The 23,918-nt window shown below is 57.8% G+C and overlaps 1 protein-coding gene across 1 annotated transcript in view; it reads right to left on the bottom strand.

Moving 5' to 3' along the window:
- Nucleotides 1–499: 499 nt before the first annotated feature.
- Nucleotides 500–23,918, bottom strand: part of POLR1A (RNA polymerase I subunit A) — a 75,087-nt gene continuing 51,668 nt past the window's right edge. The window contains exons 19-34 of the mRNA XM_059078358.2: nt 23,058–23,156; nt 21,656–21,808; nt 20,276–20,358; nt 18,296–18,461; nt 17,231–17,452; nt 15,897–16,111; nt 13,758–13,925; nt 12,757–12,892; nt 12,063–12,220; nt 7,204–7,330; nt 5,744–5,854; nt 4,851–5,141; nt 3,899–4,099; nt 2,571–2,688; nt 1,920–2,084; nt 500–1,534 (exon numbers count right to left, since the gene is read on the bottom strand). Coding sequence (XP_058934341.1) covers nt 1,434–1,534; nt 1,920–2,084; nt 2,571–2,688; nt 3,899–4,099; nt 4,851–5,141; nt 5,744–5,854; nt 7,204–7,330; nt 12,063–12,220; nt 12,757–12,892; nt 13,758–13,925; nt 15,897–16,111; nt 17,231–17,452; nt 18,296–18,461; nt 20,276–20,358; nt 21,656–21,808; nt 23,058–23,156 — 2,514 coding nt within the window. The 3' untranslated portion in view covers nt 500–1,433. The remainder of the gene's footprint in view (nt 1,535–1,919; nt 2,085–2,570; nt 2,689–3,898; nt 4,100–4,850; nt 5,142–5,743; nt 5,855–7,203; nt 7,331–12,062; nt 12,221–12,756; nt 12,893–13,757; nt 13,926–15,896; nt 16,112–17,230; nt 17,453–18,295; nt 18,462–20,275; nt 20,359–21,655; nt 21,809–23,057; nt 23,157–23,918) is intronic.

The raw sequence follows: 23,918 nt of genomic DNA, 5'->3' as shown, positions 1-23,918 counted from the left end.
TGTGCAGCACTCGGGATCTTAGTTCCCCAACCAGGGAGAGAACCTGCGCCCCCTGCAGTGGTAGCGCGGAGTCCTAACCACTGGACCGCCAGGGAAGTCCCAGGTGAACCCTGTTTCTGCCAGGTTTTCTCCAGCGTGGGCACAGGACGCACAGGTTGGGTCCCGTCATCACGTACCTGGAGGGGGCAGTATGGTGAATCTCCCCAGGCGAGGCCTCCCTTCCCAGCAGCCCGGACACGCAGAGCTAGCTCCTTCCCACTGGCTCCTGCTCTCCTGGCCCCAGGGCCAGAAGCTGGCTGTGGAAGAGGGACACCACAGGGCCAGGCTGGGGTCAGAGTGGGAGGCTGCCAGGGCTGAGCTCTCCTTCCACGTCCTCTGCCAAAAAACCAGGAAGAGGAATCCGAGATGTGACTGCGCTGAGTAATTCCAGTCCCAGGCTCTCAAGTCACAGATGTAGAAACCACAAACCAAAGAGCACAGAACAAAACCAAAAAGCCCGCAGTTTTAGACTTTTTTCCTCCCAACAGCTAGTTCCAGTGATGTTTATTACTCAGCCTGAGTTGGAATAACATTAGACAAAAATAGCAACAGCCTCCGGTTTTACAAAGCCTCGGTACAAGTCCTCTGACTTTTCTGTCCACGCCAGGGCCCCTTGCTTGCTGACCCAGAGGTCAAGGGAGCCCGGATGACCCCGGATGGGACAGAGCCTGCACGGGGACGCAGGCCCCAGTGCTGGCTTGAGAACAGAGCTAGGGAAAGACAGCCGGGCAACTCGCTCAAGCGGTACAGCCTGGCTGGGGATCCAGGGTTTTATGTCTGGGGGTGAGCCGCTGGGGCCCCGAAGAGACCAGCCCCGGACTCAGGGCCGATCTGGTTCAGAAGGACACGTAGCCACATGCCAGCAGGGCCAGGGCTCTGCCCCAGGCACGGAAGCTGGGTGGGTAGAGGTCGCCACCATCCTGTGCTTGCTCCAGAGAAACAGCCTTAGCGGGGGACTCTTTGGGAACTCTGTCCCTGGGGCTGGTGCAGCCAGAAGGAGCAGGCCCCGGAGCAGCAGTGCTCCTGCGCACCGTGAGCCCGCAGGAAGCCTGCCTGCAGTCACCGTCCACAGCGCCGAGACCTCGCGCCCCTACCCCGGGGTGGGGCTGGGGGTTCCACCTCCAAGGCCTCCTGCAGCACAGGGGGAGGTCCGGCCGCCTCGGAGGGGCTCCGGGGACTTGGCGAACCTCGTGCGCATCCTGAGATGGGGAGGGGCAAGGATGAGCAATGCAGCCACCTTCCAGTTGAAGCCGGTCCAGCCCAGAGGCCGGCTGCTTTTTGGACCCCCCGAAGTCACTGCCGGGCTCTGCACCGTCACCATGAACTGCCCGGGACTCCGGTCTCCCGGTCCTCTCCTGTGACGGGCAGGCCAGGTGGCCAGGGCCCAGGGGCTGCTATCTCAGGGGCTGCTTGAGCTCGAAGAGGCCCGTCCCGCCCTTGACGACCTTCCCGACCACGAGGCAGGCTGACGGGGACCTCAGCTCATCGTGGGATCCTGGGAGAGACACAAGAGTGCTCGTTAGGTGGCTGAGGGAGAAGTCGGGGGTGGTGGAAGGCGATGGGGGGCGGCACTCAACACTGAGGCCGGGCGGGTGGGGCACCTCCGAGGCCACAAGGGGTGGTGCTGAGGCTCGGGGTCTGATGGGAACGAGGGGCCGCGCTGCTCCTGCGTTTCAAAGAGAGGAAGACCCTCTCCCTCTCCTCCAAAAGGCAGAGGCAGCTCTCCCATCTGCTGCCCGCCCCTGCCAGCTGCTTCCCGCAGTGAGGTACCAAGATCTCCCCTGCATGCGAGGCGTGTGGAGAGGTGCCTGAGGGATGAGCCCGTATGCCCAGAGCAGACTCAGGAGAGGGGAGGCCAAGGGCACCTGCCCACGACTGACCCATCATGGTGGCCTGCTTCAGAAACTGGAAGCTGGTCTCAAACGTCATCTGCTGCAGTGGGGAGGAGTTCGACCGGATCCCAAAGCGGTTCAGTGGCTTGTAAACACCCTCGAAGCACATGTAGTCAGCGACCAGGGAGAGATGGCGGGGGTCGACGGCGATGCCTGTCACATGGGCGGCCACCGAAGCGAGGGTTAAGCAGTGACGAGGGGACGGTGGGAGCAGCATCACCTGACACAAGGGTGCCCCCCTCCAGCTCCGTCACCTACTCACTCAGCTCCCTAAGCCCCAACCTCGGCGGGCAGCCCTCCCTCCCCGGTCACCATTACTACATCTCTCTCCACTTCCATCCAGCAGCGCGGGAAGCAGCCTTGCAGGACACGAGACCCTAAAGCACTGTTTGCACTTGGGAACTGAAACCCTGAAGGCAGGATGAGGAAGCAGACTCTCCCTCAGAGGCCAGCAGATGAGAAACACGCTAGGAGGCCTCGGGGACGGGACTGACAAGACGGACCCACAAGGGACTCCCTCTCCGCAGTGGCTCTGAGGATCCCCTCCGGGTTCCATGCTCACCGTTCCCCTATTTCAGTTCCCTGTGGAGCTGGATTGACACCCCGGGACCTCCCGAGCGCCACCCAAGCCCCTCTTACCGTACACGGCGAACACATCCTTGATCTCCTTCTCGATCACCCGCAGCGCAGCCTCGATGCCGTACGTGCTGGCCATGGCATGGATGTCATTGGAATAGAGGCGGCGCAAATCCAGGACCTGGGGGAGGCGGGAGGGGTTGGTCTGGAGGGCCTGGCCTCCTGCCCCTTCCGGCGGACACACCCAGCCCAGGCGGCCCCCCCTCCTTGGCTGGCGCTCAAGCGCAGCTGATGACAAAGTGGTCACGAGGTGGCCCAGGATTAGCCAAAGGAAACAGTGTAGGCAGAGCTGCCAACAGCACGCTGGCCGGGCCCCAAGGTCTGTCTCATCATCACCAGGGCTAGAGGATGACTTGGTACCCACTTCACAGTCAACAGGAAGAAAGGTGTCTGTCTATTTAACAGAGAGACCTGTTTCCTAGGATGGAGGCTTCCCCTGGTAGGCGAGGCAAGTTCCCCAGCAGAAACCCAAACACCTCCCCCAGGCACGGGGAGCCGGGCTGGGCCCGCTGCATGCGGGTCAGCCGGGCCCCATCAGGGGCCTGGGGCTCCAGGTCGGCTGCCCCGGGGGGGCCCACGGTGGCTCTGCACTGTGGCAGGTCACCCCCAGAGGCAACAGCAGAGACCCTGGTGGCCTGCCTGGCCTCGTCTGGACAAATCCCACGAGCACGACACGGAGCTTGGCCTGTCAGTGGCTGGCTCTCGGGAGGCATGAGCCCTGCCTGCTCCGTCCTCGGGGAAAGCAGCCTGTGAGAGGCTCCCGGGCAGAAGGGGCCTTCGTGGGGCAGTGCTGTGCAGGGGCGGGGGGCGGGGCGGGGAGGGGCATGTGAGGCCGGAGAGCCTCGCCAGCTTGGTGCGCGCGGACTAGGGAAGAGCGAGCTGGTCCCGGCAACTCAGAATTCTGTGGGGAAAACTCACGCCCACGGGTCGAGAGCACCTCGGAAGGTTCTGGGAGGCCCAGTAAAGCGGGGGGAGGGAAGCAGGAGAGAGTCCAGAGAGGGCGGGGGAGCAGGCGGAACAGGGTGCACGGGCCTCCTCCGCACCCGGGGCCTCCTTCACCCGGTAAAGTGAGCAGCCCCCAGGCCAGCGACTCAGAAAACGACTTCTTACGAGTCTACTTCGGGAAGGTTTTAATTTCAAGGAGAAGAAACTGTACTCAAAGTGACTTGGGAAACTCTGGGTTCCGTAAAGTTAAGCCGGTTCCATACTGCAAGCCTCACCAGGCTCACGTGCATCGGGGATCCCCGAGAGGTGGCCCGGGAGGTGCAGACTCGGTTTGGGGACCCGGGGCTGGGAGCACGAACGGCCCAGGAGGGAGCGGGGCCACGCACCTCGGCGTACTTGAACAGCTCCGGGAGGTTGATGCCTTCTGTGTTTAAGACGAGCTCCTTCTCGTTCTTACTGTTGGTGGTTTCGTTCAGGAGGCACCTCGTGATGCCCTTGGTCGCGTAGACGACGGCGCCTTGGGCCAGGGACACTACCAGGGAGCTCATGTCAAAGTTGACCTTGATGAGAGGGAGTTTCACTGTCACCTGCAAGAGGAGGGAGAGCTGGGGCCGGGGAGAGGGCCACCCCGGACCCACCGCCCGGGCTCCCCGGGAGACGCCTCCGGAGCCCCACTAGGGAACACCGCGGCCGTACTGGGCCGTGTGTGTGGCGGGCCGGGCCTGTGAACGCTGGGTGCCTCCGCGGTCACACGGCAGCCACCTCCAGTCACACAGGCTGAGGAGAAAACAGCAGAGCAACGTTTTCACGGATGTCGGTGAGAACGGTGAAAATCACATCCACTCACACCACCCTTGATATCCTTTCGGTCACCACAAAGCACAACACGTGTCCTTTCGTGTGTGCAACCCCGGTCAGGGCTTCGTACCCACGCTACCACCTAAGAACCAATGAATCGGACCGAAGGAAAGGACTAAAAAGCCAGTCTGTGTGCAGACGTCCAGGCATCCAAGCCACCGAGTCTCTCAGGGAACACTGCAATGCTGAAGTTGCGGACCCGGAACACAGACGGTGTGAGGAGTGAAGTGCCTCTGCCGGTCTCCATGACAACCGATACACGTTAACACGCGTGTTGTGCCGAGGCCTGAAGTACAACGTGAAAGCACCCGTAGGGTCTGGCGGCTCAGATCCCCGCGCAGCGAGAGGACTGGCCCACGAGGGTGTGAAAGTCAGACGGGCGAGGCCATGACCAGGGGCGGCAGGTGCGCAGCTGTCACCAGCCTCTTGAAGGGACCTGGGGTGGAGACGAGAGCAGCCGGCGGCCGCCCCGGCACTGACCTGGCACCACAGGCCGCCCTGGGTGTCGTACTGGTAGTCCTCTACGAACGGGTGGCACTCGCGCACGGCCCGCACCCGGCGCTCCACCTCCTCGGCGCCCTGGGGCTCCCGGCTGCGGGTGGGCTTCCACGGCTGCGTCAGGGGGGCGGCGGGGAGCGAGTCCTCCTCGGGGCCTGAGCCCCCCTCCTCCTCCTGCGCCTGCGCCTGGGGAATGCCTTCCCCAAGGGCGGTCCCTTCCTCCTGCAGGTCCTCGGCGTCCTCGTCCTCCTCCTCCTCACTCTCGTAATCGACCTGGCAGGGGTGAGGGGGAGCGCAGGCCGCGTCACTCGGGCCCCACCAGCCGTTTGGACTTGGCCTGCACAACAGGCGCCCCTGCAGAGGCCTCAGCTGCTGGCTGACCCCGGCCCCGCCTGCTCCGTCGGCCCGGCCGCCGTCCTCCTCTCTTCCACTGGGGATGCCAGCCTCTCAGCCCCTCAGCCCCAGGGCCCCCTCCTCGGAGCTGAACCCCACCCCCACCCCCGCCTCTAGCTCTCTCACCCGTGAAGCCGCTCAGCCCTGCCCCACTGCCCTCTGTCCTGGCAGCAATCATGGCAGTGGAGGACCAGTAATGGGCAGGAGAAGGAGGTATTTTCATGGCAAAGAGAGGAGGTGGCCTGATTTCCTCTCCCTGCCAAAGGCCTCTGGGTCCTCGAATCTGATTCAGAGGCGGGGACAGCCAGCCCTTGCCCACCTGCCTCCGCATGAACACCGCCTTCTCAATCGACGGGTGCGCTGGGCAGACTGCCTTGCTTCAAGGCTCCTGATGGTTCCAGCACGACACAGAGGCGTGGCCTCATGCACCAGGGGGTGAGCCCCTCATCTGTGACAAAGGTGTCACCTCAGAGTCCCCTCACCTCCTCCTCTTGTTTCTCCTTGCGTTTGGCGTCTGAAGCATCAGCGTCTCCCTCCTCAGCTTCGGCGTCCACAACGTGCCCCTCCTCTTCCTCGTCGCCTTCCTGCTCTCCCTGGGGTTTGGGGACAAGAAAGAGAAAGACGAGCTCTAATACCCAGTGCTTGGTGAATCCATCTCTCCACCCACCACACTCGCCCACCCACCTGCCTTTCTCCTTACTCACCCAGCCACCCACCAGCCCACCCACCCATCCACTCATTGTTCAGCCACCTATCACCTTCCCAACTATCCATCTAGCTACCTCCCACCCCCCTACCCACCCCCGGATTCCACGCTTCCTTCTCTGCACCCTACATCTTTACACCCTACATCTTTACACGTACCACTCGCAAAATCTTGCATTTAAAAAAAAATAAAAAAATTTAAAAAAGAAAGAAAGTGCCAAGGCTTTTCAAGTCATTAAAAGAAGATGGTGCTAGTGTTATTCCAAGTATTGTTATGGGTGGAGATGAAGACAAAGAGTTATCTTGGTATTTTAAAAGCCAAATATTTATACCTTTCTCCTGGCCTTGGCCCCTAGTTCCCTATAGTCTCCTTCTGGGTGATTTGAGAATTAAGACTGGGCAGCCTTTCAAAGACACCCCGTGCCCACCCCTGTGCTTGAGTTAGCCAACTGGTAGACCCCGGGGCAGGAGACCTGGCACTCTCTCTGTCTAGGTAGGCCAGGCCCTCATTTTAGGGATGAGGAGACAGGCCCAGAGAGAGGAGGTGACATAGCTGAGGTCACCGAGCCGGGAAGGGACAGGACCAGTCTTCGTTGTGGCCCTGTCCAAGCACAGCACAGCCCTACCAACTGCCGGCTCAGATGACACCCCGGGACCTGCCCCACACCGCTCCTGGGCCTCTTGGCAGATGAGGTGCCATCATTCCTGGACTGTTTGGCCTCCAGTGGTTTTTCCCTGGCTCTATCCTTTTTTGTCACTGTAGCCCAACCTCCCAGCTTCAAAATGCCTCTCTGGTCCTTGCCTAGTACTCCGTGGGCCTCAATTCATCTGGCCTACGTAAGTCAAAGGCAGAGTGAACGAAACCAGAAAAAGAACTTCCAAGACCTCGGTGGGTACCATTACTCTGAGTCTAACCTCAGGAGAAAAAAAAATCACCGACAGAGGGGTCCCTGAGAGCAGAGAGATGGATGACCTGGGGCCCTCACCCAGGGCCAGGCAGACTGTGCTGCCCGACGTGGCCCGCCACACTCCAGAAGGAAATGTTGCTTTCCGGCTCTCTCAGAACCGTGGATAAATGCTAAGGTAAGTGGAGAGATGGGCCAACAGCAGGAGGGGGCTCGAGGAGCACCGCGGATGGTCACAGAGCCGTCCTAGGGGAACTGACTCGGTGAGCCGCCACCCGATGTGCTTCCCAGCCCTGGACCCTCCCCAAGGGGCCCTCAGGGGACTCGCTCACCCGACTCCTCTCCGACTCGCCTGCGTTGTCTAGATCCCGCTGGGTGGCTCTCCGCGTGTTTACGCTTCTGAAAGCTGATGCTTTACTATTCTTCTTTCTGATGGACTCCATCAGAATTTTAAAGAATCTGAAACGAGAAGAAAGCCACGCAGCCCCGTTCAGTACCAGCACCTCCATTCTCCCCTCACCGTGGGGACAGGACGCTCTAAGGATCTCACACCCACCTGAGGTGATGTTGGGGTCTTCTACGGGAGACGGAGACCCTGCCTCTCCCTTCAGCTCACTTTCCCCCCTCCTGCTGTTTCTGGGTGGTATATGGCGCATCGGAAGGAACACTGCTCCACACCCAATAGGCCTGGACTGAATACGTGCCCTGCCACTCCCAGGGTGCGAGGCCTCGATCACCACAGATGGTCTACCACGCTTTACCTCTCTCGTCCGGGAAACGCGGGTATTAATAGATACCACGCAGTCTCGCTTTAGGGATTAGAAACAACCCCACATCCGATACCTGTCATGGGGCCTTGGCAGGCTGGCTGCTCAGTAAGTGACAGTTTTTGGTGGGGTGTGGTGGCCGTCTAACTAGGGTGGCAGGGCCTACAGCGGGAGAGGGGAGTCCAGGCCGGGACGAGGGCCGCCCCCAGCCTGCCGCCTACCGCATCTCCAGGAAGTGGCACTGTTCGGGCCTGGCAACTCCTGTCTCCTCGGTGTGGGACCCCCGACAATTTGATGAGAGAACTAAGATGTGGAGGAGCTTATCGCGATCTCCAAGGTGGTGATAACTTACTTTGTGGCAGTAAATCATGTCGACAGGTTAGAACGAGACCAATTTAAAAGGACCAACTTGAGGCAGAGCCCAGAGGACCTTTCCTGGCCCCTGGGCCCTTCCTCCTCAGTTGTCTATTTATTGCTTCCTCTGGGCCTCACCCTGTCTCCCGCCCCCTGCTCCTTTCTTCATATAACTTCTTGCCTGTCTTCTGCATCAGGCCATAGCAGCACATCAAACAGCCTTCTTTTAATTATATAAAGTATCAGTTCCTCATCTGCCCAGCCAGCCCTCCTGTGTTCTCCAAGAGCCTACGATGGGCCCACCATGTAACAACCCTGAGGGCAAAGCAAGGATGAAAAGACAGGCACTTAGAGCTTTAACTGGAGAAGCAGGCAGGTCAGATGTTGACTATTCTGTTCATTAAAAACAAAAGACTGCTACTCTCCCTCCCCACTATTTTTCTTCCCCCCAACGTTTTAAAGTTGTACAGAGTTTTTGGCTGAGTTTCTACCCTTGGCAGAAAAAAGCCTCCTCGTCGCCGATCCAAGGAAGAGCCTGGTCACCAGGTGCTGTGGACGGGGACCAGAGGGCCAGGCAGGGGGGAAGCCTGGCTTGACTTTAGAAAGATACGGTCCACCCGGGAGGAGGGGGCGGAAGAGATGTTTCCGAAAGGACAGGCTCTGGTTCAAGTCTCTGTTCTGCCAGAGTCTGGAGACGGAGACAGACGAGGGCCTTGACCCCATCTGTAAGCGTTGGGACTGCCCCTGCCCCCACGCCTGAGCCTGCAGCGCGGACTGCAGGGCGCGAAATGACACGGACGGGGCGTGAAGCTGGGCTGCCGCCGCACACGGAAGCTGCCTGTCGCCGCCCTCTGCTGTGGGGCTGGCGCCCGGCCTGTCCCTTCAGGTGACATCACCCCTCTGAGGCTCCCCCACCAGCACTTCACTCCTCGCAACTGGCCTCAACCCCAATCCCCCACCTGCTCCCACCCCTGCACGTGCCTCGTGGGGCTTCTGTCCGGGCCACGTGTGCCGCCATCAATTTCCCCAGCCTCCCATCGACCTGCTGGAGCCGTGCCCACGCCCACAGTGGGGTCTAAGCGCAGATGGAACCCCCCAAGAGACCTTCCCTAATCGCCCCCCACCCCCCACCCCCGGTACAAATCCTTTCTACCCCGCCTGCCTCTTCTGATGAACAGGACCAGTGCAGAACGTGACAGAAGGTGGCAAAGGAGAATAACCCCCTGAACGGTAAGTGGCAGGCATGTCACCTGTGTGCCAGAAGTTCTCCCGGGGGTGCAGAGAGTCTGCCCTTCTGTGATCTTGCCCAGAGCCAGGAAACCGGAGGCCCACAGTGATTGGTGGGTGAAGGTCGTGCTGTTTGTCAGAATGTGGCAACTGAGGAGGGACCGGAGGGGGGCAGCTGCAGAGAAACCTCCGTCCCATATAAATAATTACCAGCAGGGAACATGACCCTCAGCTGTTTCCGAAAGTGCCTGCCAACAGCTCCACCACCTGCTGTTTGCAGAGTCAGACTCACAGAAGCTCTCGCCGCAGACAGACTGCCGGCTCGGTGTTACATGGCTGGGGACGGGAGGCTGGAACTCACACCCCTGCCTCCTAGCGGGGTACTCCTGCCACCTCAGCACCCCGGCCCACCTTCCAGATCATTTACACACATATCCAGAGGGATGGGCGCCCGGACAGAGACTGAGGGGAGCTTCACGGCTTAGGTACCTCCATCTAGGGAGGCGCCTCTGTATCTCTATTTTTTTTTTTCTCCAATCTGTGTCAAAAGAGTCTCAAGATCCCACAGCTGGGACAGAAGAAGGGAAGAAAGGGAGGGAAAAAGGGAAGAGAGAGAAAAGGGGGGTGGAGATGAGAGGGGAGGGAGGGGAAAAGGAAGGGAGAAAGGAAAAAGAAAACGCTCCCGGCGGCGGCGGGGGAGGGTGTGTGTGTGTGTCCCCTCTTCTGAAGGCACACCCCCATCGCCCTGTGGTCTCCAGGGGGCCTGCGTGAGGCTGCTTCGCTGCCCAGGCCTGGTAAAGGCAGCCAGACCACAACCCCTTCCACGTGCTGCTCCCTCTCGGGCCCCCCTGCCCAAGTCACAGGGCAGCTCCACCAAGCGTGACCGCACGTGGCTTTGTTCATCACAGCTTTTCAAGGGCACAAGCCAAATACAAAGAAGGAGCTGACTAAGTAAGTCTTTCACCACTGGGAAGAAGCCAGGGCTCTTCCTTACCGAGAAGAAATTTTTTAAAAGTGATGAATTTTCAATTCCCCAAGGCAATGTAAAGAGAAAGAACTCTTGAGCACAGCCTGGGGCACGCCTCAGGCGACCTACCTGCTTGGCAGGCCTACACCTGAGATGCACAGAAATGGGGCAGATCGCAGACCCCCGCCTGCTCTTGGTAATTCTCGGGAGGCCACGTGATCCGAATTCCTATTTCTCAGAAAAGGGCCGCCTGGCCAGCACAAACAGCTGCACGCCTGGGAGTGATGTTCCTCCCGGTTAATTAACGGAGCCGGCAGCTGGGGCACAGACAGGTCTCCTGCGATGTGACCCAGCACCCCGAGGGCACTGGGCCTGCCCGATAAAACGAGCCTCCTCCACCCCGGCGAAAAGTGACACAGGTGCTTCCGAGGCCCAGCAAGCTCCCCCGTCCAAAGGGCTGAGATCACACTCAAGCTCATCTACCACAACACCCGCCATGCTACACGCCACCTGCTTAGGGGGCCAGGCTGAAGCCAGTCCACATCTTCAGGTGAGGGCAGAACAGGGCCCATGGCAGGACAGTCACTCCCTCCCAGCTGCACTGGGGGCCTAGCCTGTGAGTGGGCATCACTCAGTAAATATTTGTGGGATGACTGAGTGCGCGGACGTCCTGCCTCGACTCTGCCATCAGCTCTCTACTTCCAAGCAGCTCCGGAAAACCTGAGGGCCGTTCTAGACTGAAGACAGTGGTTAGTGGTCCGTGGCCAAATCCTGCTGACATATGGGATCTATTTCAGCCTCACCAGGCTTTTTTTTTTTAAAAAAAAAATTAATTTAGTTAGTTAGTTTTTTGGCTGTGCTGTGTGGCATGTGGGATCTTAGTTCGCTGACCAGGGATCGAACCTGTGGCCCCTGCATTGGAAGTGGAGAGTCTTAACCACTGGACCACCAGGAAGTCCCCTCACCAGGCTTTTAAAAAGATATGGATTAGTTGCCAATGCTTACAAATTAGAGAAGATTTATCTATAAAAAGTAAAAGCAAGCAAACAGCCAAAGAAAGAGAAAAGAGAGGCGGTTTTCTTCTTATTATTTTTCTGAATCAGAAGGTCTGGCCACCCTGGCCCACATCCCCGCCCGCTTGAGGCCGGTGGTGCGCTCTCCAGCCGGATGGGGGCCCCCCACCTGCCTCACCGGCCTTCTCACCTGCCGGCCCCGCAGGCATCTGAGTGCGCGCACCACGATCCGGGGTCAGGGGGCCAGTCAGAAGCGCTTCGCCGGCTCTTCCTGGCTTCCCCAGCCCCAGTATGACCACCTTCCTGCTCGTGTGCTCTCAGCACTGTGGCCCGTGCTTTCCAATGTCCAGCAGTGACTCGAACTGGAGAGAAGATGGATGTCCCTTCTCCCCACCAGAAGGGAACCAGAATTTCTCTAAGAAGCTGAAGGTAACCCCAGTTATAGACCCGTGTTTAAGAGCAGCATGCTGTCAGTACACTGCTCCTTCCTAACAGAACACAAATGTATCAGGAACCACATCATGACAGAAATTAACACCACGTGCTGGTCTGACATCACAGCAGCGCCACTGCTGCGGGGCTCTGTTCTCTTTATGGTACACGAACTCCTCCATCTTAAAGCCTCCAAACCCGAGTACATTAAGACTCATAGGCCAGAGAGGAAAAACAGGGGGCAGAGATGGGAATGTAGTTAATGCAGTCACACCCACAAGCCAGATTAGGCTGCAGGACCAGTTCTTTTTCTAAACACCTCCTTTAAAGGAATCATTTGGGCAAAAGCACCCAGTCTCCGGGAGTCCTGTGGCCAGAAGCCCTCAAGGTCCATGACAAAGTCAAGCAGTAAGCACGGCCTGAGTCCTGACCTTGTTTCCATGAAATGCAGGATGTCCTCGGGTCTCAGGCACTTTTCCTGCTGGTAGTACGCGTGTGGCAGGAACTGAAACCGCAGCTGGTACACCCGGAACTTGTTCTGTTTCTCCCCCGTAGAGAAGGACTCCTGGACATCAATTTTCTCCAACACCTAGAACCAGATTGACAGGCAGAAACCAATCTGCCCAAAGCCTGGGACTGAGCATTACAAGTGGGTTATGGGAAAACTGAGCGTTTGCAGGAACGGGGCTGGGACCACAGGCCAAAATCCCAGAGAAACTCCAACAAGCTCTGCTGGTGTAGATCCCTCGCGGGTGGGGGGGTGTGTATGTGTGTGTATGTGTGTGAGAGACCCGCCCACCCTGTAGGCACACCTCCAGAGAATGGCCTGAGGCTGTAGGCGGCAGGCTCCAGCGGGTCTGGTAAGCTGACCCAGAAAGTGTCCTTATTCTTAAGGCATGGAAGAATGCGGCAGACCAGTGAGTACCTTGAAAGCTTCCTGATCCATCCCTGCTTAGCACCTGGCAGAGAAGGCCTCCCTCTCACTGGGTGGGGTCTGAGCCAGGGTCTGAACAGCTGACAAAGGCTGTTCTGCCCGGATGGGAGGAGACTAGTTGGGAGGATGGATGGGAGGGTGCAGGAAAATGCCCGCAGCCAGCCTGCACTGGCTCCCAGGGAGACAATTACCTCCCCGAGGCACACCCTGGTGAGCTGCTTCTTCAGGCTTTTCACTTTCTTCAGCGCTTTCTTGGTGTTGAACACAGGCACGCTCATCATGGGCGTCTTGATGTTGGCGCTGGCCACCATGAGAATCTCCCTCAATCTGTCACAGAACAAGGGCACATCTGATCGTAAGAGGCACCCGGAGTCTCTATTTTGGCGAGGCCTTTCTCGTAAAGATGTCACACTTCTTTCGGGATCTGCGAGAGACCACAGGGTCTCGCGGGGGAGATGTGCCGATCGGGGAGTCCCAGCTCTGGCCCCGTGCGTGACAGCAAGGGACTCTTCTGTCAGCTTCCTCCACTGGAGCACAAGCTCCTCAAGGACAGGCCTGTGTCTTCTTCCTGTTTTCCTATCACCTGTGCCTCGCGTTACAGCGCGGGTGCTTACTGAACGAATAAGAGACGCAGGGAAGGGAAGCGGCGTCTGCGGCGCTCCCACTAGGCACAGGGACCGCGGCTAGACCTCGGGCCATGGCTCAGTCAGCCTGCACGGCCCGACTGCACGGTGCAGCCCGTCCCCCTCCCTCCCACAGGAAGCTGAGGAGCCTGAGTCACTCTGCTAAAAAGTAGCCGGGCCGGGCAGCTGAGCCTGATCTCTGTTCTTCCCTCTCACCCAGCGGCTGTCATCCTGCAAGGTGCATACTTTTACCCGAAGGGCCAGGGCCCCTCTGCGTCGTGTTCTAGGTGAGTGGTGCCCCCGAAGGTGGGCAACCAGACAGCCTGACCCCGGGAGTATGTAGTTTCACAAGCATCCCAGGTAACTTGGATACAGGAGTTGGTGGAGAGATAAATGGAGATGCTAAGAGGGCTCTGGAAATTCCAACCCTGACCCCTGCACTTTGATGAGATCCTGCCCCCCCCCACCCCCCCCACCCCCCCCACACTCTCTCTCTCTCTAATGAAATGACTTCCTCCCCAGGAGCGGGCTAGGACAGACCCAGCCCCTGCACCCTTGCAGTCCCCCACCTGGGAATGCCCAAGGTGACGTTCATCTCGCCTCTGCCGGCAAAGTGGAAGGTGTTCAGGGTCATCTGGGTGGAGGGCTCCCCGATGCTCTGTGCGGCCAGCAGGCCCACGGCCTCTCCCGGGTCACACAGCGAGCGCTGCCACTTCAGCTGCAGAAGAGTCCTCAACCTGGAGATGGGGCGGGGGACAGCCGGAGTCAGGGGCACAGACACCGCCTGCCCGTGAGGAGCTGTCGATGCCACCCGCAAGCAGGGTACGTGGACCTGTTACCTCTCCCTCTTTCTGGGCTTGTGTTTTCCTAAGCAAATGGTCCTTCTAAGCCTTAAATTCCGGCCAGTGACCCTGAAAAGTCCTAAATGACACAGCACAGAGCCCAGCTGGGTAGCTGGAGCTCTAGATGTCCATGCTCGACTGTTCACGTACGTTCACCCTGAGAATGTCATGGAACTAGTGAGCTCACTATTCACGTTTCCCTTTGTTAATTCTTTTTTGCCCACTAGTTGTGACAGCTTGAAGAGGACTTAAACCTCCCTCTGTACAAACGAGGAAGAGGTTCACTGAGCAATTATGGGGATATGAGGGGGGAGGTGGGAAGGGGGTGCTTACTTTCTTAATTACCGCAAATGGCTACAGGCCACATCGGAAATGTGCACACTCTACAATTTTGTAATTCACTAACCCTTCTTCCTATGAATGCCAGCCCTTTTAGAACAGCCAAGGAACACTGTATTACCCCAGAACACAGGACAAGGAAGCGGCTCAACAAACAGAGACTAAATGGGACATTACGTTTGAACACAGAGGAAGGTAATAAAACTACATTTCTATGCAAGTTCTTCTCAAAAGTCAGACTTTCTGCTGACCTGATGTGTCTTCTCTCCCTATTACTTCAAACCAGTGAGGTTTGAGTGCCTACCAGTATTCCTGACAGGAGAAACCTTCAAATGCCTCCAGAAATTTGGAGTTGCACCCAGAGCTTGCTGCTTGCTAACAGGTCCCCCGTGAGAGCCACTGAAGCATACGCTGCCTCCCTGTCTCGGCCCTCTGAACCCACGTGCTGCTCGCCAGGGCCAAGCTCGTCCCGCTCCTGATGCGGCACAGCCGGAGGGAGGACCCACATGGTCCTTCTGAAGGTAAAGGGCAGCATCCTGAGCTGTAGGGAGGCAGGTGAGGGGCGCTGGGGAGCAGGGTCTTGCTCTTTTAGGGAAAGCCCGGCTGGTAGCTAAATCACAACCCGGCATGATTTACTCCATCTTCGAATCTCTGAGGCCTGGTTGGAGAAAGTACTTCAAAGGATAAAAAGTAAGAGCCCTGTCTCTCCCCTCCAGGCCCTCCGCCCAGGTGTTTTTCTTTGCTCGTGCCCCTGCTGCAGTCCTACTCCCTGGATCCTCAGCCTCTCCGGGCACCTGGCTGGGTTTCCTGGGGTGCAGGACGAGCAGCCAGGCTACAGCGGATGATCTCAGGCTTCCGGCTCTGCAGGCCAGGCTTAGTGAGCTGAGTGGGGAGGATCCCTGGATGACTGCTCCGAGGCCGACGCCCCAGCAGGCATTCCCTGGGGGCAGTTTTGATGTTTTAACTCACTGACCCTCTGTGGCTCAGTGCTGGTCCATGCCTGGCTTCCCACTTGCCTAGGCCACGAGATTTCTTTTTCCTGCTTTATTTCTTTGTGAATTAAGTCTGAGCTCAGGATTCCATGTGGTCCTTCTTCCTTGAGGCTTTGAAACCCAAAACCCAAAGGACCGCTGGAATATTCAGACTAAACTCCTTAGGGAAGGCTGAGCTGTGGTGTCACAGGGGAGAGAATGGTCTGTCCCAGGTCACAGGGTTGGCAGCTGCTGACCAGATTCCCTGATTCTCACGTAACTGTGCCCACCACACCACACTCAAGAGAGGGGCCACCTGTGCAGGGCTCTGTCCCCGCAGAGCGCTCTTCTCCACTGTGGCCCAGATGGGGGGTGCACTCCTGCCTACCTGCTCTCATCCGTCCCACAGGCCTCAGGGCCTGCAAGGCGCCCTCTGTTTCACTTCCCTCCTTCTTGCTGGAGTCCTGAACGCAGGAGGCTGCCAGAGTGGGCAGGGAAGGGCCTGAGAAGCAGATTCTCACTCTGCGTGTGCTGTGCAATAAATCAATGTCATCACCTGTCCAGCGAGAGCTCCGATTTCTCGTAACTCTCCTCTGCTTGAGCTGCCCACTCGCGACTGTAGTCATCCACCTTCCTTTCAAATGTTTCTGACACTGATGCAAAGTAGATGTCTGGGCGCCAGACAGACAGACTGGGGTCAGGACAAGGAGCCGCCTTCTTCTGGTATTTCCTCCGGCTTTGCTCATCTAACTCAGCCCACATCCTCAACATCTGAAAGGAAGGATGGGCCTCAGCTATGCTGGAGGACACCAGGAATAGGCTTCTCTTCCTGGGATGTCCAGTAGGATAAGGAGAATCAAAGGCACTGGCTTCAGGGTTTCCCTGGTGGCGCAGTGGCTGGGAGTCCGCCTGCCGATGCAGGGGACGCGGGTTCATGCCCCGGTCCGGGAGGATCCCACGTGCCGCGGAGCGGCTGGGCCCGTGAGCCATGGCCGCTGAGCCTGCGCGTCCGGAGTCTGTGCTCCGCAACGGGAGAGGCCACAGCGGTGAGAGGCCCGCGTACCGCAAAACAACAACAACAACAACAAAAAGGCACTGGCTTCAAATGAGAACAGGGGAAAGAGACAGAAACCTGACGGCAATGAGAAAGCCATCTTGACATCTGAAACGCGGAGAAACCGAATCCATCCCGGGGCGCGCTGCTTGACCATGACTCTACAAGCGAGTCGTCCTGGCCCTTCAAGCACAGGCAGGGTGACCACTTAAGTTACTGTGCAAACCGAGTGTCTTGTAGCATAAAATGGGGCACTATTAATAATAATACTGGGATGAGAGGCAAAGCCAGGGCTGTCTCGGGTCAACAAGGACACAGTCACCACAAGCCAGGTGACTGTGCTGGATCCCTGTTTGTCCCCCACCCAGGCTTTCACACGGTCGACGCCTCCAAGCTGTCCCACGGCAACTGCTTCAGAGCGCTCCGCTGCCTCCTGGCTCCCAGCCGTGCTTGGCTGATGGGAGGTCCCAGAAGCAGAAGGGCACGTGGGAGGAGAGCGAGGCTGGGCATCCATCCCCCGCCCTCTCTAACGGATCTCGGAGCCCAGAACTCTTTACTGAGGGCTCCCGTCAGGTGGCCTCTGCCCATGGCCACCCTCTCCACTCCCGGTGACTGTTCATGCCTGTGGGGGGCGGGTGTTAGTTTCCTGGAGCCCTGTCCACACCTCTGTAAAGGTGCCCTTCCTTAAATCCCTATTGGAGTGCCATGCGTCCCGACCAGCACTGAATGAAGCCAGATTTCATGACTGTACCTTCCACCGGGAAAACAACTCCTCCTCATCCCCTCAACCCCTGACTGATCGCCCACTCCCCCCACATCCCCAACCCCAGCATTACCTGGTGAGTCTCGGGGCTGCGGCCGTTCTGGTTCGCGCCCTCGAGGTTCAAGGCTTTCACAGATGCTTGAATTTTCTGGGAATAATTCAAGAAGGCGCCTTTTCTCAGCAGGGTGTTGGAATGCTTGCTTTGCCATTTTTTGATGGCTTTGAAGTGGCGGAGAGCTTTCTGGGGATCTGCTCTGGATAAAACTTCATGGAGGTGCTTCGACTTCATTATCACCTAGACAAACAGACCACACAGACAAAACCAAAGAGGTGAGGGCGTAACACAAGGGCCACGTCACACAACTGCACAGGACGGAGGTGGCCCGTGTGGAGCCCTCACGATGCCCCTGGGGGGTCTGAGCACCCACTGCTAACCAGGGCCCTCACTCTGTGCCAACCAGACTTGGGAGCTGGCGGTCTCAGGAGCTGAGGTCACGGGGGAGAGACCGTGACACTTAAGAGTCTCTCCAGAACATGGCGCCAAGGATGGAAAGGAGCCAACCCCGGAGCAAAACCTTCAACTCGACCACCTGCTTCATGAGCTTGGACAGGCCATGTCAGTTTCAGTTTCCCAATCTGTAAAACGGGGTGACTGCTGAGCCAATGGTGACGATCGCTCTTGGGGCAGTAAGGTGTGGTATGAAATCCGCAGGCTTGTGCGTCAGAGGGCCTGGGTGCAGACACAAGCCCTGCCGCTCACCAGCTCGTCACTTAAACCCCGACACTCAGCTGCCTTGGCTGTAAAATGGGCAGAGGGCCACCTGCGTCACCAGGCTGCAGTGAGGAGGAAGGGAGACAGCAGCTATGGTGCGCTCTAGTTTCGGGCCCAACACAAGGCAAATGCCCCACACAGTGCAGTTTTTCTAGACGTATGCGTGCCTCTCTGCCATCTCACGGGAGGAAGCACACAGAGGGAGGGGCTCTGACAATGTCAGGCGTTCCAAGGCATCTCCTGGTGCTTTCGAACTCTTCCCACTCTAGTTTTCAGCGGCCACTCTGAGTGGCAAGGCTCAGGGCCGGAGGCCCACCGCACGGCCCCCGCCCCACGACCCACAGGCGCCGGGGGCCGGCACACTACCTCATAGTTGCTGGCGAGGAAGGGGAACTGCTTGGGCTGCAGGAACTGTGTCTTGGGGATGTCCAGGCCGTCCTCCCCGTACAGGAACTGCACCACGCTGCCGTCACTGTCGCGGACCGTCAGGTCGTACTGGACGACCAGCCCCTCCAGGTGCTTGATGATGCACCTGTACAGGGACCACTGGCTCAGCGCCCACCGGGCTCGCCACCTCCCAGGGCAGCCTCTGATGGAGCGGATGGAGGGCAGAAAAGGGGACTGCTGCTCTGCAGCCAGGCAAGCCCCCAGGACAGGCTGGCTCCCCTGCCCCAGGCTCTGAGCTATAGCGCCTCGCGGCCAGGGGCTGCAGCCACGTGTCTGAGGCGGCTGGCCGCCCCGCTCGACCCCGGCCCCCACAGCCAGCCCCAGCTGCTGGGACCACTGCCTGCTGTGTCACTCCCTGCCACGGACCGGCTCCCCAGGGACCAGTGTCCTTAGACCCAGGAGGCAGGCAAAGCAGCGGGGCTGTCTCCCCATCCGACGCCTCTCTCACGCCATTGGTCCAGAGACTGTCAGGGACAAAGGGGACCTCAGGAACTAAATGCTGATGCGACGGCCCTGACCCGGTGCCTTTCTTCCTCAGAGCTCGCAGCAGTCAGCTGCCGCCCTCAACCTGCCCCCTCTGCTGCCCTGGTGCTGGCCTTAGAGTACTTCTCTGGCCACCCTGCCTTGGTTTCTCCTCCCGCCACCTTCAGAGGGGGTTTCCTAGCAGCCGCTGTTCCCCTGAGCTCCAAGGACAGAGCTCGGCACTATCTTCTTGGCACCCAGCCCAGGGCCTGGCAAGGCTGGAGCTGAGCATCCATGTCCCCTTTGCTGAAGATGCTGAGGTGCCAGGCACCTCCCAGGGCTGCAGCTCTCGGCCCCAGCCACGGCCCCGGAGGCTGCGTCTCCAGGCCTCTCCCGAGCTTCAGGCCCCTCCCTGGACCGTGTCCCCTTGCTTATCCTGCCGCTGCCCCCTCACGCCAGCCACACGTTCTCTCTCCCCTCTGCAGCGTCTTGCCTTCCGTCCGCCGTGCCACCGCGCTGCCTCTCAGGCCTGACGCCTCCTGCCTCTTGTGCGTTTCAGCCGGTTGCCGCACGTCTTCGCCGCGTCGGCCTCTCCCTTTCCACCGCCACCGACAAAAGAGGCAGCCTTCCAACCTACGGCCCCTCCTGTCTGAAGGAAGGCACTCGCCCTTTCTGCCGTGACCCTCCGCCGGCAGAGGGGTCCTGCGGACCCCCGTGCCCTTTGCCCCAGTGGCTGCTGCTCTTAATTCCAGCCGGGATCCCTGACACCCTCCTCTTCCGTGCCCTGCATTCAGATGGCCCCCGACAGATCCCCCACCCCCAGGCTTATGTGATCACTCGTTTCCTAGCTTTTTCTGCACTCCACAGGTATGCATGAATGATTTAAGAGGATGGAGGCGGGGCGTAAGCCCTGCTCACAGGTGGATCTGGCCCTGTAATCCACGCCGGATGCAGGAACTCAGGGCGCCCCAGCCCAGACCTGCTTGTCTAATCGCCTCTCTGGGAGGAAAGGGAGCACGTAGCTTCTCTGACTGGCTTGTTTGGGCACGTGGGAGGTTGAAGCTCAAAACTGGGACCGGCCTGGCTCTGAGCGCCGGACTCAAGGGGCCTGGAATCCTCTCTGCCCCAACCGCAGAGCCCTTCTCGGGGGGAGGGCCAGTTCCCCACCACCCGGGACCTTCCCCCAGGGAAAGGCACACACGCTGATGCACGGGCCCTTCCTATAAACCTCTGAGCTCACACTTTACCGATCCTCTAGCAGGGGAAGGATATCTGCTATTTTCTGTCTTGGGCCACCCATGGACATTTTTTTCTAGAAGTTTCTTCATCCAAAGGGATCTTAAGTGAATTGTCAATGAAAACGTGAAAAAGAGGACAGAGGTGAATGGACGTGTGATGCTGATGCCACCCAAAGGTGGCAGAGCAGGTGCTCTTTACCTTTGGAGGTAGCCGGAGCGGCTGGTCTTCACAGCGGTGTCCACCAGACCCTCTCGCCCGGCCATGCAGTGGAAGAAGAACTCCTGTGGGAGAAGTGGGGACCCAGGTCCCAGGGGTGGCATTGAGGACAGTGTGCTTCCTAAAGGGTGGCTCAAGCCAGTGCCCCTGGCAGCTCTGACGTCTCCCACGGCCCCCGGGACTTCCGCCCTCCCCTGGGGTTGCCTCTGTCTTATTCTGCCTGAGCGCAGAAGGGACCAAGAGAACAGAAGGGCCAGCTCCCGTTCCCAGGAGTCCGTCCTCAGCGCCATGTCCCACACTCCACACGCACCCCATTTTCCAAACAGAAATGGCACTGGTGCCTCATCATGTAGTGTCTTCCAAAATTCCACCAACGAGAAATGGGTTTAAAACAGTAATCAGCAAACACGTACGTACGTACGTACACACACATGTGCCGATAAAGATAACACGACTCGAGCTAAAACTCTATGAAATGACCCCATCCCTCACCCTGATGCTCTCTTTACCACCCTACTCTGTTTCATTCCATGAAGTCAATCACTGCATGATTCACTAAGGGGTCGCAACCAGAGCTCAGAACTCTCTGGTCTACGTCAGCTCTCCACCACCCTTTGCCAGAGGCCACGGATGCCCACTGGAGAGTCCGTGTGGGGCTGAGGGAGGAGCCCTGGGAGCAGCCGGTGGCCCTCACACAAAGGGTCGGTCCTGTTCACAACCTGGACTTAGCTGTCTGACCACAAGAGGCGTCCTTGCAGAGAGACGCACTAGACCAGGGGATCAGAAGGTACTAACAGTTGACAATCCATTTCCGCCAAGTGCGAGGAGGAAACCTTTCTCTTAAGGGAGAGTTGTGTTGCTGACTGAGGAAACACTAGACATTTGCTACAGCTGGTCAATTTTCCCAAGGTCAAGGAGGAGCCAGGGGAGGTTCTCTTAGGGAAGCTTTGTGAAATAAACGTCTGTGATGCTCCTTTTGGTAACAAGAGGGCGCCCTAGTGAGGGGCCTCCCCGCCCCCAGCTGCCCTCAGATGCAGGGGAGAACCGGTTGAGAAAGGGCACACAGCAGGAGGAGGTAGAGCTGGGACTGATCTCATTCCCCTGCCCATTCATCAGCAACCCTTCCCGAGCACCCACGACGTGCCAGGCACCGTGCCGGGCCCTGGCACTGCGATGGCGAACACGACATGGCTGTGTCCTTTTGGTCCGTGCAGGCCCCGGGGTCTAGTGGGTGAGCAGGGAGAGCCTGGCACGTACTACCTGGCTGTCTTTGCTGAAAGCTGCTGGTGGAGGTCATAGGCCTCTTACTGTTGCGCTCAAGGGGTGAGGAGAACAGCCCAAAGGAAAAAGCAAAATACACACAGCAGGCCGGATGCCGGTGAGGAATCTGCCAGTGACGAAGCCGCCAGCCCTGGGGCTGAACTCATAAGGCTCGAAGCAGGGCAGTGACTTGCCAGATGCCATCAGCGGGGGTCTCCGACCTTCCAGTTCGATCTGGCCCAGCAGGCACGAGATCTGGGAGAAAGGAAAGCCAAAGGCAACTGAAGACCCACACGCTTGTTAAATGATGCTCTGTCCCAGCAGGGGATGGGGGGGGGAACTGCTCTTCCAGAGAAACTGCGCATGGGATCCAAGCTCCTGAAGGCCAACCTCGATCGCTAAGTGAGCCAAGAAGGCTGACCTTTCAGGAAGATAACTATGTCTTCCTTTCCATGACGGCAACTTTCGCATTTGGACTTGGTTGAAATGGACGGTGTTTGGAAAAGCAGCCGTGTTTCAGAAGCATCACGTTACACTTGGACAGGACCCCCAGGTCCTAACAGGGAAAACTGAGACTAGCAGAAAAAGTAGTTTACTGTGATCTTCAACGTTCTCAGGTCAAAAGAGAACAAAACTGCCTATTAATGTTTCTGGGGGGAAAAGAGCAGCGGGTCTGGACTTTACTTAGTCAAAAGGGCTTCCCGGGCTTCCCTGGTGGCGCAGTGGTTGAGAATCCGCCTGCCGATGCAGGAGACACGGGTTCGTGCCCTGGTCCGGGAAGATCCCACATGCCGCGGAGCAACTAAGCCCGTGAGCCATGGCCGCTAGGCCTGTGCGTCCGGAGCCTGTGCTCCGCAACGGGAGAGGCCACAACAGTGAGAGGCCCGCATACCACAAAAAAAAAAAAAAAAAAAAAAAAAAAAAAAAAAAAAAAAAGGGCTTCCCGATGGCCTCCATCTTTTAAGCCCATTCCTGTTGCTCTCTACTCACCAGATAATGAGATGGTCCTTAAGACCCTCTCAAGGCCATCAAGAATTTTTTAAAAAGTTGCTAAACTTTGTGAAAATGCTGGGATAGCGCTGCAGTAATTGGAGGAGATAATGAGCCAAAAATTAAAGGTTAAGAAACCTCTAGGACAAAGCCTACAATGTAACGCTAAATGAAAAAAGCAGATCATGCAAAATTTCAGGATCTCAGCTAAGATTATAAATACACACACACCGTGTTTATATATAATGTGACTATGTATAATAATACAGTATGTAAGTTTACAGTATGTATCTGTTTGATACACTTCAGTATCTGGATACTTGTATCGGTATCTGTCTAGAACACTTAACAGTGGTTAGCACCTCCACTGATTTCGACACACTTTTGTATTTTTCAGTACTTGCCACATTTTGTACGGAATGTGGATCCTTTTTAAAATAGAAACAAATCACAAGTGCCTCCTGCAACTACCCCACCCTCCTGCAAACCAGCCAGCACCCGCCTTGGATCACACCTGCATGGTATTCACAGTTGAACCTTTGGCTCCCGACTGCACCATCATCTGCAAGTTGTTCTCTGGGAACTGTCTGTGCAGGCCGAAAGGCATGCATGCCTGCAGGTGGAACACACGCACTGGTCAGTGACTCACCCTCTTGGGAATCCCAGGTTCAGAAGGTAAATCCAGGACACAGTAGCCAACACAGACTATTTACCTAGAGAGAAGTGCCAGATCCCATGCGGGGGAAGAAGTCTCATCCGGCATCAACCCTTTGGCTAGAAGCCATAGGCAGAAGTCTAAAGGATGGCCCAGTACAGCAGAAACTTACACAACATTTTAAATCAACTATACTCCAATAAAAACTAAAAAAAAAAGAGGATGGCCCAGGGTGCTGCGTTCTCTTGACACCTCTGCCAGGAAGCTGGAAAGGAGATGCAGAGGGGCCAGCATCTCCAGTCCGTGATTCTGAAAAGCAGCTGGTTAAAAATAAAACCTAAGGGGGTGCCCTTGGGAACCTGTCCAGCAGAGCATGGCCTGGCCCTGGACAGTAGCAATGATGACCAATGTCTGTGTCACATTCACGTTTCCCAACGTGCTGCCCAAGTACCAAGCAGGAGGCTCACCTTGGCTCCTGGGCCAGCGGAAGCGGGCAAAGCCCCCAGGGGGACCAGGGAGATGCTGAGGTGGGGGGAGCTCTGAGTCCACCTAAGCTTCTGCCTAGGGTTGCAGAGACCCAGCCCCACACAGGAGAGGGAGAGTGTATGGGAACAGATGCAGGAACAAGAAATAACCCTAAGATGCTTCTGAGACAACGCCCCACCTGCAGCATCCCCAGTCGGCCCTAGAAGCTGAGCCTCCTGCTTTTCATGCGGTGCT

This window comes from Kogia breviceps, chromosome 11, assembly GCF_026419965.1.
Source record: "Kogia breviceps isolate mKogBre1 chromosome 11, mKogBre1 haplotype 1, whole genome shotgun sequence".
NCBI lineage: Eukaryota > Metazoa > Chordata > Mammalia > Artiodactyla > Physeteridae > Kogia > Kogia breviceps.
The sequence above is the reverse complement of the archived record's forward strand: the minus strand, read 5'-3'. Positions and strand labels throughout refer to the sequence as shown.